The 13627-nt window shown below is 44.6% G+C and overlaps 1 protein-coding gene across 3 annotated transcripts in view; it reads left to right on the top strand.

The window, feature by feature from the left end:
• Positions 1-13627, top strand: part of zfhx3b (zinc finger homeobox 3b) — a 148315-nt gene that overhangs the window by 72911 nt on the left and 61777 nt on the right. For all 3 annotated transcript variants that reach the window (XM_078286079.1, XM_078286041.1, XM_078286063.1), the window contains exon 5: positions 9127-9358. In XM_078286079.1, coding sequence (XP_078142205.1) covers positions 9127-9358 — 232 coding nt within the window. The remainder of the gene's footprint in view (positions 1-9126; positions 9359-13627) is intronic.

The following is a 13627-nucleotide window of genomic DNA, read 5'->3' as shown; positions in this document are numbered from 1 at the left end:
CTATAATATTTTTTCTGTGCCTTGACATACCACTTAAAACAGTTTGGCTTTTAATCTCTAGTTGATAGTTGATGTATTCTTGCCAGACTAGCACAAAAGTGCAACGTTAGGCTTTGACTCTTATTATGAGAAGGTTATTTAAGTTGTTGCAGCTTTATAGTTGCTAGCACGGACAAGTTGACAGGTGAAACTGGTGGGTGTGTGGTGTTGCTTGAAGAACACTCAACAGCAGTTTTCACTCGAACAAGGTACTTCATGTGCCATGCAAATAAGCCCACATATAGACTCACTCTGTATATTCACCTCCACTCAACCCCCACTCATTAATTTTCATTTTAAGAAGAGGACCACTCGAAGGCCATGTTACTCCTTTTGTCAGCTCAGTGCTGCTAATAAAGATAGCTGCTTAAGACTGGGTTAAATATTGACTCTGGCTGAGCCCATCATCACTGTTCTTAATTAGTTGGTGTGTGTAGTGAGCTGGGGCTGGGGCAGTGCGTGAACAACTAAACACTTCCCCTTCTGAGATGTCAAACACCCTCTCCCCAAACCACGTCTCTCTGAATTTTATATTAAAAAAAAAGAACCGGAAAGTGAGAAAAAATACAATGTTACAACTATCACCGCCTTATTGCGTAGCCTGAAGCAGCAACCAATTATGTGGTAATGAAATATTTACACTACCAAACTGAGAACGCCAGGGGTGAAAGCTAGATAATACAAGCCTGAGGAGACTGTATTCTGTATCTCCTCTCTGCCATTACGTCAGAGAAAAGGTGGAACAGGAGATCAGCTCATGACAATAGGCTTAGAGGCAGGAGCATGGGCAGAGACGCAGTTCAGTCCGCGTGGCCCTTGGCGACCCCATGGCCGTCGGCACATTTAGGTGGCTTTTTCTGGGTCACAGTAACCAACGAGGTGGGGAGGGGACCCATAATTCTAACGGTGACTCTCTATGATGCTAACTCTCACAGATTCAGTTTTACCTCTGGGTTACACCACTGAGTCCTTTTGACTTCTGATGGCTACTCCCTTACCAAGATATGGCAATGAATCTGCATTCAGGGCAGAGTGCTATGTTTGTTCTCAAAGACTAATTGTGTTTGGGTAATGTTCCTGCTCTGAATTTAATTTTCACTGACTGCATTAATCATCACAAGTGCTGTTTGTCTGTATCTTAATCCAACACCCCCCTATCCCCCGATCCACCAACCCCTCGCTCCTATGGCTCATGCTCCCCCACCCAAACTGTCTTCCGTCCTCCACCTCCACCTAACAAGCGTCCTGAAGCCCACATTCCCACTTGCTCCACAAGGCCATGCTGCCATTGTCTGGCTGGCAAGTGACAAATGAGAGGCAGTGAGGTGTCAGAGTTTCTTGTCAGTTGTGTGGGCGCAGGGCAGCCTCTGCCTTTACACTACTAACACATCAGTGAGACAAGCAGTCCATTGCCTTTCACACATTCCTGAGATTTTCTTCTGATTCACATGGAAGTTATAGATGTACTAGATTACCTACTAGATGTACATTTCATTCATAGCTTCAGGCTTTCTTGGGCTGACATTTCACCAAGTCTCACTATGGTTTGCATTGTAAACATTTACATCGAGCTGTTCCTCTTATCTCTAATTTACTTAAACTCGCAATCCGCAGTCCAAGGCGAAGGAGTAGTAGGCTTATGTCACGCTAGCTGTGGTTCAGATTTAAATCTTGCCTATTGGCCCAATTTCCTAGCTGGGAGACAGGGAGTGGTTTGTACTGTGATGTTAGTAGCCTCTGGGTGCAGTCAGCTTTGTATGTTTGTGAGGAAGGGCTCAGATACTGGGGTGGAGTATGTGTAAGTTCAGTTGGAGCTGTGGGTGCCAAGAGCAGGTGTGGTTTTTCCATGGACCTGCTTATTCTCTATCCCTCTTGTGAAAACCTTGTTGTAGCCTTACTTGGGGGATACTGTAGATAGGTTCTGGGGAGATACTGATTTTGATTATCTGTTTTCTAACCTGGACTACTACAGTCAAAACAGTCCATGGCCAGTAGACTTCAGCAGAGGTGTTACCCAACAAACCTGTTCTTGTCCTCCTTAATAGCATTAATTCTCATTATTGTAATAAGAGTATTAATAAAACACAGATGCCTCCAGCCGTTATTCACAAAGATTAAAGAGACACATTAAACTACAAATACTTCTGAACATCTCCGCCTGGAGTGTATCTCCTGTTTGGCGCCAATGAGCATTAAAACACATTCTTCCCCGGTCCTGTCCAAATAATTACTGTCACCAGTGTCCAAAATGGAGGGTTGTGATGTTGACACAGTACTGTGGGTTGTTGTGGAGAGGAGGGGCAGGGCAGGTCCAGAGTTGCCTTGTTCAACTTCCAGATGGTACCTTGCCAGTACAGATGTCATCAAGTGGCTGTAACAGTTGTTTGGGTACCCCCATGGCTCCACCCAGCTGTCGCCTCCTGCAGGCAGACTTATTGTACTGCAATTTTGGCAAGCTCCTCCCAGCATGGCTTTCATAAAAGCACCAGGAGGTTAAGCTGTTAATTAGCTACTGAAAGAGGAGGGCAACAGCTTGCCGTTAATTTGCTTTACTCTTTTTTTTCTCCTTATTTGGGGATTGACATCATTTCCTGCCTGTTTCAGAGTCACTGCTGTGTGTCACAAAAGCAGGACCCAGCTCATTAAGAAGGGGGGAAATGTGTTTATCTGGCTGCGATTAGAAGTGCACATTATGTATGTATAGCCATGCTTATCCAAATGTTCTTAATGAGAGAGACCCTGGACGCCAGTGTGGGGCTCCTGTGGGCATAGGCCCAGGCTCGTTATCACCACACAGGGCATTGATCTCTCTACCGCCCGCTTGCTTATCCTCCTCCTCCTCCTCTTTCAAAGAGAGTGACTCGCCCATGAATTATGTGGACACATTGATCAGCTGATTGAGAGCTATTGTTTAGAGCCCTGGGTCATTATTGAAGGAGGGATTACCCAATTCTTGTTTTGTGCCTGTGTATGTGAGAATGTATTATTCAGCTTCTTGTCACAACACCATACTCCCCTCTCACCCCAGCTTTGCAACTGCTACACAAATGTGTGTGTGCGCACTCACACTCACACACACACATACAGCACATACAGCAGCCTACACAATCAACATGGCCCAAATGACTGCCTGCATTGATTGCCTTCCCTCTGCAATTATGTTCCCATTGTTTACTTTCTAGCATCTTACTCATTCAAAAGGAATTCAATAATTATTGCTTTATTTAATGTTAAAGTAAGTAAGAGTGGTGGGAGTGGAGCACCAGTAGCTGCATTGTCTTTAAGTGTCTCTCTGACCCCTCCCAGGCTACTTTGTTTCATAGACCTATGTTATGTCCGTCGTCTCTAAGGACACCTTCAGCTATCCATCTTTACCTCGCTGCCCTCCCATATGACAAAGAGGCCCGTTTTGCTTCTCTCTCCCTACCAGAGACAAATATGCAACCTGTTTTTATTCATTGGTAGTGATAGATCATTTCTACAGCAAGGCAGTAGAGAAAGCAACTTAGCATTATGGGCTTTGAGACAGAGGGCCAGGGTGGGGTGGAGGGGTTGGGGGCGGGTGGAGGATTAGGAAGACAGAGAAGAAGAAAGGACAAGGGTGGGGATGAGGTACAGGAAGCAGTAGGTATGCAGTTTGGGCCTGGAACATGCAGTCCCCTCAGCCACAACCTAACTTCTAGGCATGTTGCTGCTTGCAGTGGCTAATTCAAAGCAGCCACTGAACTTGGCACCCGGTGGGGCCGCTGTGGTTGGAGCTGTTGTTCCTGCTGCTGGCGGACAGGGAATCACAGGCCAAACTGCAAGTACTCACTGACTCCAGTCACTCTGCTCTACTTTCCCCTCTGCTAAACAACCTGACTACTTTCCAGGGGAATCCCAGAGTTCACTTATTTTCATTCTCTAGACCCTAACCCTAAACTTAACCTAACCCTGACTCCTAACCCTTATAATTACTACCTTTTCAGGTTGTCTTTGGACAGTTTTATTTGGACCCAACAAAATAGTAAAAAAAAACAAGATACACATACACACCATGTATATAGTACCACAAGTCTCACACAGTGAGATTTGAGCCACCCAGAGGTGTTTTCTCTTCACTCAGGCCAGAGTGTATTTTTCAGCCCAACAGGCGCATCTCATTGTCTCTTTTCAGAGTGAAATACAATGACCTCATTGCCTGTAATTGCTGCCATGACATCACTATGTCTGTATAACAAAGATGCTACTTGACTTATTCATCAACACGTCTTATGCCTGGAAATAGCTTATAAATTTTCACTCAGGCAATGGAGAAAACACAACTCCTAGCTCTGTGATATCAGAGGATATAATGTCCTCATTCATATGATAAGGAGACAGGACTGGCATTGCAGTGCATTGTGGTTTTTAGGTGTGAGTTGTCCTTTTCTATCCAGTGTAAGCCTCCTGTCAAGTGCACATACGCGCGTGTGCACACAGACACACACCAGCTTTTAGTGCTGAGAATCGGGGAGACAATTACAAAGCAATATACAGGCAGATACTCACTGGCTCTCTCACAGAGGGAATTTGGCAGCTCTCTTAGAATTGATAGCTATTTAGCTCATAGATAGTCATCTGTTTTAATGCATTAATTTTGTATTAACAGCACTGCCAAATTTAATGGTGGAAATTAGGGTATGATCATAATGGTATGTGGCTGCGTGTCTGTGTGTGTGTGCGCGTGCACACATGTTTGTGTGTGTACATTTCTGATATTCTTTGTGTCTATACTGTTGTATGCGTTTGTTGCGTGTACATACTGTATTATACTGCTCCATTGGGAGCCATTCTGTGGAATTACCGGCTTGCATTGGCTCTCTGTCTCCCTTCCACCCTTCCAGTAATACCCACCTCCATCTCGTGTTAGTTGGACTCTCTCAGCAACCACACTGTTTCGTGTTAAAGGTGCACTTTTACTTTGCATTTAAGTGGATGGAAATGCAGATGTATGCAGTGCTCTGGGTGGGTGGTGCAACTGATACAGGCGTATATTGCCCACTCAGAGGCCAAGGTGCAGTGTAGAGTTGTCAGAGAGAGGATGGGGTGGCGCCCACACCGCCCCTGTCCCTCTTTACCTGAACAAGCACAGAGCACTGCTTCAGCCTCCACAGAAAGAGACAAGGCTCTCTATTGGAAGAGAGTGGCTTGAAACACCATGATTGCGTTTTGAAACCATGAACAGCATTGTAACAAAGCTTAGAACTGGAGTTTTCAGGGGAAAACCCAATTGCAGGTGTACTGACACATTAAATGTGATTTAAAACAACTTTCAAGTTCTCTAAAACAACAAAGATTGTTATATCTGAATGTTGGTGTTTAGATAATTCCTTTAGGGTCACCTAACCAATCTCTAGTGTAGGCTTTGTAGTGGGCTGCCATGGATACTATCCACTCACACTCAAGTATGAAATAAGGGAGAAATCAATCAATGCAAAAATCACAATCTGTATCTCCTGAATTAATATTGTTTTGGTGTAATGCTTATAATGTGTAAATGTGATTCTCATAGTAGCGAGTTCTAAAAGGTGTTTTTCTCTCTCTTTTTTTTTTTTTTTTTCAAAACACTGATATCAAATTATGATTTGAAGTAGTTTAAGGCATCATTAAGGCACTTACACTGTATGTCTCTTAAAGCACTCAGCACAGTGTGCTTTGTACAGTCTGTCTTGTCTGTGAAATCACTCCACACACACATGCACACAGCATGTCTCCCCTCCTCGTTGCTGTTGAGTCCATCACTCCATTCCAGGCTCTCACACACTGGCTGGATCTCCTATATGTCTCCTATATGACTGCTGTAAATTCCCAGTCAATTAAATGGAATTGAAGAGAAATTGAAGCCATGCCACTGGTCCAGCCAGCCTCCCTCTCTCCTGCTCCACAGCTCCCCTCCTGTTGGGGCCTCAATAGGGCGCTTAGAAACCCCAGAGCCGGGCAGGCCAACTCCTCCTAGCTCTCCCAACATGACTTTTTCATTAAGCCGCCAAATTCCTGCACTCCAGTTGGAGGTGATTTATCAACTAGGGGCTTCATTGCAGGATCATAGGAAACAGACATAGGCCCTGTCTCATGCATTATTATGTTTCACATTCAAAGTGTGTGTGTGTGTGTGTGTGTGTGTGTGTGAGTGAGTGAGAGAGAGAGAGAGAGTGTACTGTGTCCATACTGTATTTGCGCTCCCAGATATGATCTCCAGAGTCTCTCACACGGATAATTCCTATGGAATCCAGTGAAAATCCATGTTAGAGAGAGTTTGTGCATGTGATGATCAGAGGGGTTGTTGCTCTTTTGGGTGAAGTCTGTTCTGGTCTCTAAAGCCCTGCGGTGTCATTTTGCCTCAGTTCTTTCCGCAATGCTGCAGCAGCAGGGGCCACTTCACTGATCACTCTTCATTGGTTAGATCTCATACCTCATTCATCGACTCTCAAATAACCCCCCGGCTGCCTTGGGTCATGGCCAATGCAGAGATGGTGAATGTGGTGGTTTACAGGTGTAACCATTTGAGGTAGTAGGCAGAGCTGCAAGCACCAGAGGAGGCCGGTTTTGGCTCTGTTGAGCCCATCTTCCTGGCCAGTCAGGTTTATAGTGAATTATGGCCTATTCTGGGGCAGGCAGTCTCAGGTTCACTCCTATATAAACCCTGCGCTTTTTATGGGAAACTGTAAAACTCCCAGGATTTTTTTTCTACCTCCTGAGACCAGCTTTGAAGTTTAGGTCAGGTGCTGTCAGTTTTTTGTTTTTTTGGAACTTGTCTCCTTGTAGATTTTTGGAGCCTTGAGTCATATGCGGCAAGAACTCTCTTTTTTTAATTCAAGACATCTGCTACGACTAAAAACAGTTTGCACGATGGATTTGGTGTTATCTACAATTGAATCTGTCTCTCAGGTTTCTCTCTACCTTAGTTCTGATGCAATATGTGTGCACAGAGGAGAAGGAGGAGGAGGAGGAGGGCTCCCACAATATCCAGCAGCACCTATTCAATGACATCATGGATGGCTTCAAACGAGGCGAGAAAGGAGAGCACACAGAGACACAGAGCCTTTTACAATCACCTAATAACTCTATTACACCGAGCTGTGGGGCTCACAAAAAGGAAAAAAAACCCTCCTATTCCTTTTCCTGGAAGCGGTGTCTTAATGCACATTTTAGGTGTAGAAGTGAGAAATATGAAACCAAGGAGAATGGAATACAATTGCCTAGAAAACCCCATAGCAATATTACAATATTGCCAGAAAATTAAACATTAGGAGAAAAGGACAAGAGCATTTTAGAGGGGCATAATATTGTTATGATTTTTTTTTCACCAGGCTGTCAACACCTGATTCAGATGTAATGTGGTTAAATGTCTAATGTTTCCATTGCTTTTGCATTTTCCAGCCATCCAAACAGGTCGTCCAGTGCAGAGCAGACCAGTTCAGTTTTCTCTTAATGAATCATTTTGTTTTTCTCAACCTTTGTCTGAATGTGGGAGTGGTGTTTATGGTAGATGAACACAGGCAGGTTTATATTCTGTAAATGCAAAATTATAAGCAAAACCTGACCTGAAATACTGAGGGGATCCAACTTTCAATACAATTACAAGCTTTTAACACTGTTATGATTTGGGTGATTAGCTTCTTCTTAATGTAGGTTAATATTCATTTTAACGTTTTACATGATGTGGCAATGGCAATTGTTATGGCTTGGAGGATTAATTTACTATTAACTGCATCCAATAGTATTTCCCCCTCTTTTAGCCCTTAATTACATAATTGTAATCACCATGCACGTCTACGTCTCAAAAGCTTTTAAAGCAGCTATATTCATGACAAATCTTTCTATTGATGCATATCTCAGACACTTTTTTTTTTATTGTATGTGAGACTTTTTAATACAGTACACATGATGGATGGAAGATACATTTATTTAGCTTTATTATGTGTCCATATCTAACAGTGAAGTGTCTGTACTCACTGCTATTCACTCTTAGGGAAACACACCTCACAGGAGACATGATAGGCAAGCAGATTAGAACAGAAAGAGGAAAAGAACTTTTGGTGATTGACATTGATTGCAGCCACAGAAATCCACAGCAAGACTCCAGAGTTTGATACAGGAACAGCACATGACAGGCATGAGACAAGTGGCCATACCGAGTCTGGGGCTTTCATTGTAAACATGCAGAAACAATCAGTGTGATGCTTTAGGATAATGGTCAATATCTCTGTTGCACACCCCAGGCCCAGCCATATTGTGTTGGCCTTGCATCATTGATTGAGCCATGTAGGAGGTAATTAGACTGGAGCTCTGTGGTGTGACGAGAGATTGTGGTGGTGCGGTGTCACTACGGGGTGTTAGGCATGTTGTGACACTACAGAGGGCGGGCTAAAGGGTGGGCTAGGGCTGCTGTTGAGTCTCGGAGGAAGTGCTGGGGTTGACAGGTCAATACCCGAAGCTGATTTCCTGTCCTCTGAAGGTTGTCCCCCTGTTGTGGAATGTTCCAGATTGTTTCAGAATGTACTTACTCCCCCTTCTGCCTCGGCGCCGCCCGACTTTGCCTCTCTTTCTCTGTGAGAGAGCGGGGATTTGACTCACCGTGATCAATATTTAGCATCCCATGCGTGAAACAGGCAGATGTTTGGAGTTTCCTTTTCAGAGACAGGAGGCTTCTGTTGAGTGAAGGGGATCAATGCTCCCTTCCGTCTGTGAGGCTGCAGACCCATGGCTTCTGAAGGGTGGCTGATGTGCGAGGCTTGCCCGCCCTCGGGGCCCCTGAGACTTGCGTGCCTCCCAGGCCTCTCCTGTCCTGTTAGCCCGCTGATACAGACACTCACGCAGACAAAGTGCGCAGTCCAAACAGTTGTCCTGAAGTGGAAGAGGTCTGGATGTTAAACAACAGGGCTGTGATTGGGAATTGATTTGTTCATTTGCCAACTGTGTGAGTGAAAGTGAGTCGGTGGTGCCTAGCCAGCTATCTGCCATCTGTAATAATCTCTCTCTCTCTCTCTCTCTCTCTCTCTCTCTCTCTCTCTCTCTCTCTCTCTCTCTCTCTCTCTGTCTCTCTTTCTCCATCCCCTCCCACAGCACCTGCAGCAGCATGAGAACGCGGTGGAGGGTGATGCCTGCTACTACCATTGTGTGCTGTGTAACTACTCGACCAAGGCCAAGCTCAACCTGATCCAGCATGTGCGCTCCATGAAGCACCAGCGCAGTGAGAGCCTCAGGAAGCTACAGCGCTTACAGAAGGGCCTGCCGGAGGAGGAAGAGGACCTCAGCTCCATCTTCACCATTCGCAAATGCCCCTCATCAGATACAGGTCAGGACCTGGAGGGCGTATCTTAATGCCCCTGTGCCCCCGTTTTAGTGTCTCTTTATCTTTCTGTCTTTCTTTTTCTCTCTTGCTCTCTCTCTACCTATGCCACTCCCTCTCTCCACTCATGCTCACACACACACACACACAGACACACACACACACACACACACACACACTGACACACACATATCCATTTGCTCCCTCAAAGCGCTTTATATGCTTTATATGATTTACAATGGGTCTTTTTTCTTGTCCACTTGTACATTCGATCTCCCCTTGGAATTGGTATGAAGAGCTTTCCTACTGGATCAAATTTATTTTGAAAATACGGTTTACCAAACGCAGCATTTTCTGGTAGTTTTTAATGTTCTTGTTGCTGTTGTACTTTTTGTTGGTTTAAAACAGATGATAAAGAGGTTGTAGAGCCAAGATTGAATTATACCAGCATTAAATTCAATTGTGCATTATCATTTTCAGACAAGACAAATAACACCCATCACCTCTAAGTCTGATTTCTTACATTGACACAGTTGAGTGAAATTCTAACAAAATGGAGTGTTTTGTTCCCATGCAGAAATAAAATTTTAGAAATGACATTACTGGGAACAAAGTTATATGTCTCACAGTTTGATTCCAACAGTATCCTTTATCATAATAAATTTAACTTTATTCTCCAAATGTGTTTTTAGATATTATTTTTTAAGAATTGTCAGCATATGTTATTCATACAGAATATTCCTGCAAAGCCTGTCTTCCCCAGTCAAAGGGGGGCCCTGGTTAACGGGAGCCAGAGGGCTGTCCAATTCAGCCATTGAAGACATATTGAAACACAACATTAAGGCCAGAGAAGGAGGAGCCCAACAACAGCAGCAGCTGCAGCAACAACAAGAACAACAAAAAACAGACAGCTACAACAGCAGCAGCATGGCTAAAACAAAGGGCCTAGACTGCTCATTTATTATGGACTGATTAGAAAGAGTGAGCTGCGGTCAATTAACACTCTTTCTTAGCAGAGATTTGGTTTTCTAATCACTTTAACTCCTGTGCCCTGACAAAGGGGCTCTATTGTGTGTCCCTCCAAGAGGGAACCATTACTACCCTCACACACACACTCGCTGTCTGTGTTATGTAGGAGAAAAAAAAGGCCAGCCTGTGAAGACGCTTTGTTCCAAGGAGGCAGGGATAATGAAGCCAGCGGCCGGGAAATTGCGCAAAAGGCAGTCACAGATCTGAAGCAAATCATTAGAGAACATATTTAGCCGAGCAATTAGGGACAATTAAGCTTTCTGCTCGCTGCACTCCAAATATGTTAATGACTACAGTACAGTGGACAAGTGAACATGCAAAGGCAAGAGGAAGGGCCATTTAGGTTAAAAGGGTTGGGGGTTGGGAATTTAGTGTTTGTGTTTGTTCAGGGCAGGATTAGCTGTGGTGTGGTTTGCAAATAAGTGTGTTTTTTCTCTCTTTTTTAGTAGATGTTGTGTTTATAGATTTTTTTTTTTCTTGCCTAACCTTTGATGTGCATTAATGGATGCCCATGTTTGTGAGAGTGAGGGAGGCTAGCTGTAGGTTAGGTAATGGGCCCCTGCAGTGGGGCTGTGTGTGGGCAGCACCAGCACACACACGCGTACACACACGCATGCACACACATGCACACACATGCACATAGACTGGGGACGCTCCCCTGCAGAGCTGCATCAAACTACAATATTCTCCACTAACTTGCCCAGACGAAATCATCCAAGCGTAAATAACTAACAGATATAACAAAATATAAAAGGGATTGGATTTTGACAATGATTTTAGTTGTCAATGAGCTTACATTTTGAGAGTTTGTGTCTCTAAGTCTGATTGTGTGCTTTGATGATAATGACTTGATTATCGTGATTGCCGTCATGTCTTCCCTCGCTTCCTTTGTAATTGGTTTAGGTGCACTATTTTGAATTCATTGGGTAAGAATTTAAAAATGGGGGGGGGGGGGGGGCGAAAGTGCTGTTATAAATCTGACCTCCTTTTGGTATGGACAAGGGAAATTCATACTCTTTACAATGAGCTGTAGAGATTAGGAATGCAAGGCCTGTTCATAAACAGTTGACCATATAAATTGCATGAATCTGACCATGATTATTGAGATCTGTCTTAGTCCCTGTCTTCAATCTACTACCACCACCATTTTTTTTTAAAGGTGTGTTAAATGAAATGAAGTGTGTAATAAAGAATGTCAGCCGAGCATCTTGATCAAATTACCCCGATAATGAACATACCTCTTCATAAGCAAGCATTAACACTGCAAATTCCTAACTCTGCACCCCTCACTTTCAAATTACCATTTCACCCTGCCAGTGCCTTGTCCTACCAGCATCAACTGCCCCCGTCCACCTCAGACCCCCACCCCTCCCCTAGGGGTGAACCATTCCCTCTCAGTGTAATATTTAATTTCCTCTTCGCTAGCTCTTCTGAGGCACGGGGCTCTTTTTTGTGGTTGAGGCATAGTTGCTGAAGTGGTGGAAGGTTCCTCGGCTTGTTAAAACAAAGTTGCCCCTGGATTTCTGGGTCACCTAGACAGTAATTCCCTAGCCTGCTGCTGTGCTCTGATCCTGTGAGCGCTGCTCTGCTGGCGTTAGGTGCTGGGCTACTAGCCTGCCGGGGATTTCCCCCAATCAGTAGGCCCCTTGCACTAGCCCCATGAGCTCAGAGCATACCATCAAAGACGTGACTACATCATACAGAGATGTGGTATGGAATGGTAGCATGGCATAATTCCCAATGTTCCTGCATTTATACAGTAATGTCTTGTCATGATCAACTAACAACTCATACATTTCTATGCTAGCCATAGAATGAGACTAATGTGATTTGGTGTGTTTCACACTTAACCAGTTTACATACTATAGCTCCCTATGAGGATGCAGCAATGGCAGACAGCAGGGATTTGGTGCCACATTTCTCCCCTGGGCTGGGTGTCCAAGGAGAGCAAGGGCAGCAGAAATGAATTTCCTTTCCAATTAGACCAACGCAGGGATAAAAGGCATGCATTGTTTTAATTCTTGCCCATAGTGAAAATGTGCTGCTTAGGCATGTTGCTCTGTGGCTCGGCCTCCATTTGTCTTCTTTAACCCTTTCTCTGTGGGGAAACAAAGGAGGCCTCAGAGGGACCCCAGCCCACACAGCTGCCCTCTGTGGAGAGACCACTAAATAAAGCCCAATACTGGCTTGAACCAACACACTGCGCCAGTGCTAGCTTCTAGTTTAGATGATAGCAGGTACACAAAGAACAGAGTGGAAAACAGATACTCAGGTCAAAGGTGTGTGCGTCTGTGTTTTGTATGTGTGTTTGTTTGTGTGTGTGTGTGTGTGTGTGTGAGAGAGAGAGAGAGAGGGAGAGGCAGATGTTGAAACTCCCAAAAAGCGGTCACTTGTGAGGACAGTTGGCTTGACAACAGGAGGAAAACATTTATTTTTAGGTTTAGAGGTTATAGTTAAGGTTAGACCTAGAGTCATGTTAATGTCAGGGTAAAGGCTAATATTAGGCATGTAATGGTGAGAGTTAAGGTTAGGATTGGGGGCTAGGGAAGAGATGTAAGTCACTCGACTGTCAAGTAAGAGAGAGAGAAGGGGGAGGAAAGAGGGGGGAGGGAGGGGAAGTTTGGGAAACTTGCATGTGAGAGCTAGTATGACACTTGAGCGTATGATGACCCTATTTCTTATGAGTGATGTTCACCAGGGCATATAGCTCAATGACACATTGAGGTTTCTCATTTCATAACATTTAATCGACTAAAGTTATTTTTTGAGCACAGAACAGAATGAGATCATGCCTTTAAAAAGGGCAAAGTTAAATTGCACCGAAGGGTGGATGCCCTTCTGCATGAAACATTTGCCGTGTGTGTGAGAGAGAAAGAGAGAGAGAGGTGGAGTGTGTGTTTGTGTGTGTGAGAGAGAGAAAAAGAGAGAAGATTTTATAAGTGTAAAAATATTAGTATTTTTCACTGGCAGTGTACGTGTCTGTGTGTTTATATGAATGTGTGTGGAGGAAGCTGAGATGGAGAACAAACGTGGCTGACAGTGTGGATTAGCTCCTGCTGTAAATCTGCCTCAGTCACAGATGGCAGGCCCTTGATCGCTGGGCTGTGACGGCTTGGCTCTCATCGCAGGAGGAAATCCCTGTCTGTGAGCCTGGGAGGCTGGGAAGGAGAAGGCTGGGGCTGGGGCCGCCTGGGCAGCCACCAGTCATTGTCTGCTGTCTGTGTAGACACAGAGGCCTGGGCATTC

Source organism: Centroberyx gerrardi, chromosome 1, assembly GCF_048128805.1.
Source record: "Centroberyx gerrardi isolate f3 chromosome 1, fCenGer3.hap1.cur.20231027, whole genome shotgun sequence".
NCBI lineage: Eukaryota > Metazoa > Chordata > Actinopteri > Beryciformes > Berycidae > Centroberyx > Centroberyx gerrardi.
The sequence above is the reverse complement of the archived record's forward strand: the minus strand, read 5'-3'. Positions and strand labels throughout refer to the sequence as shown.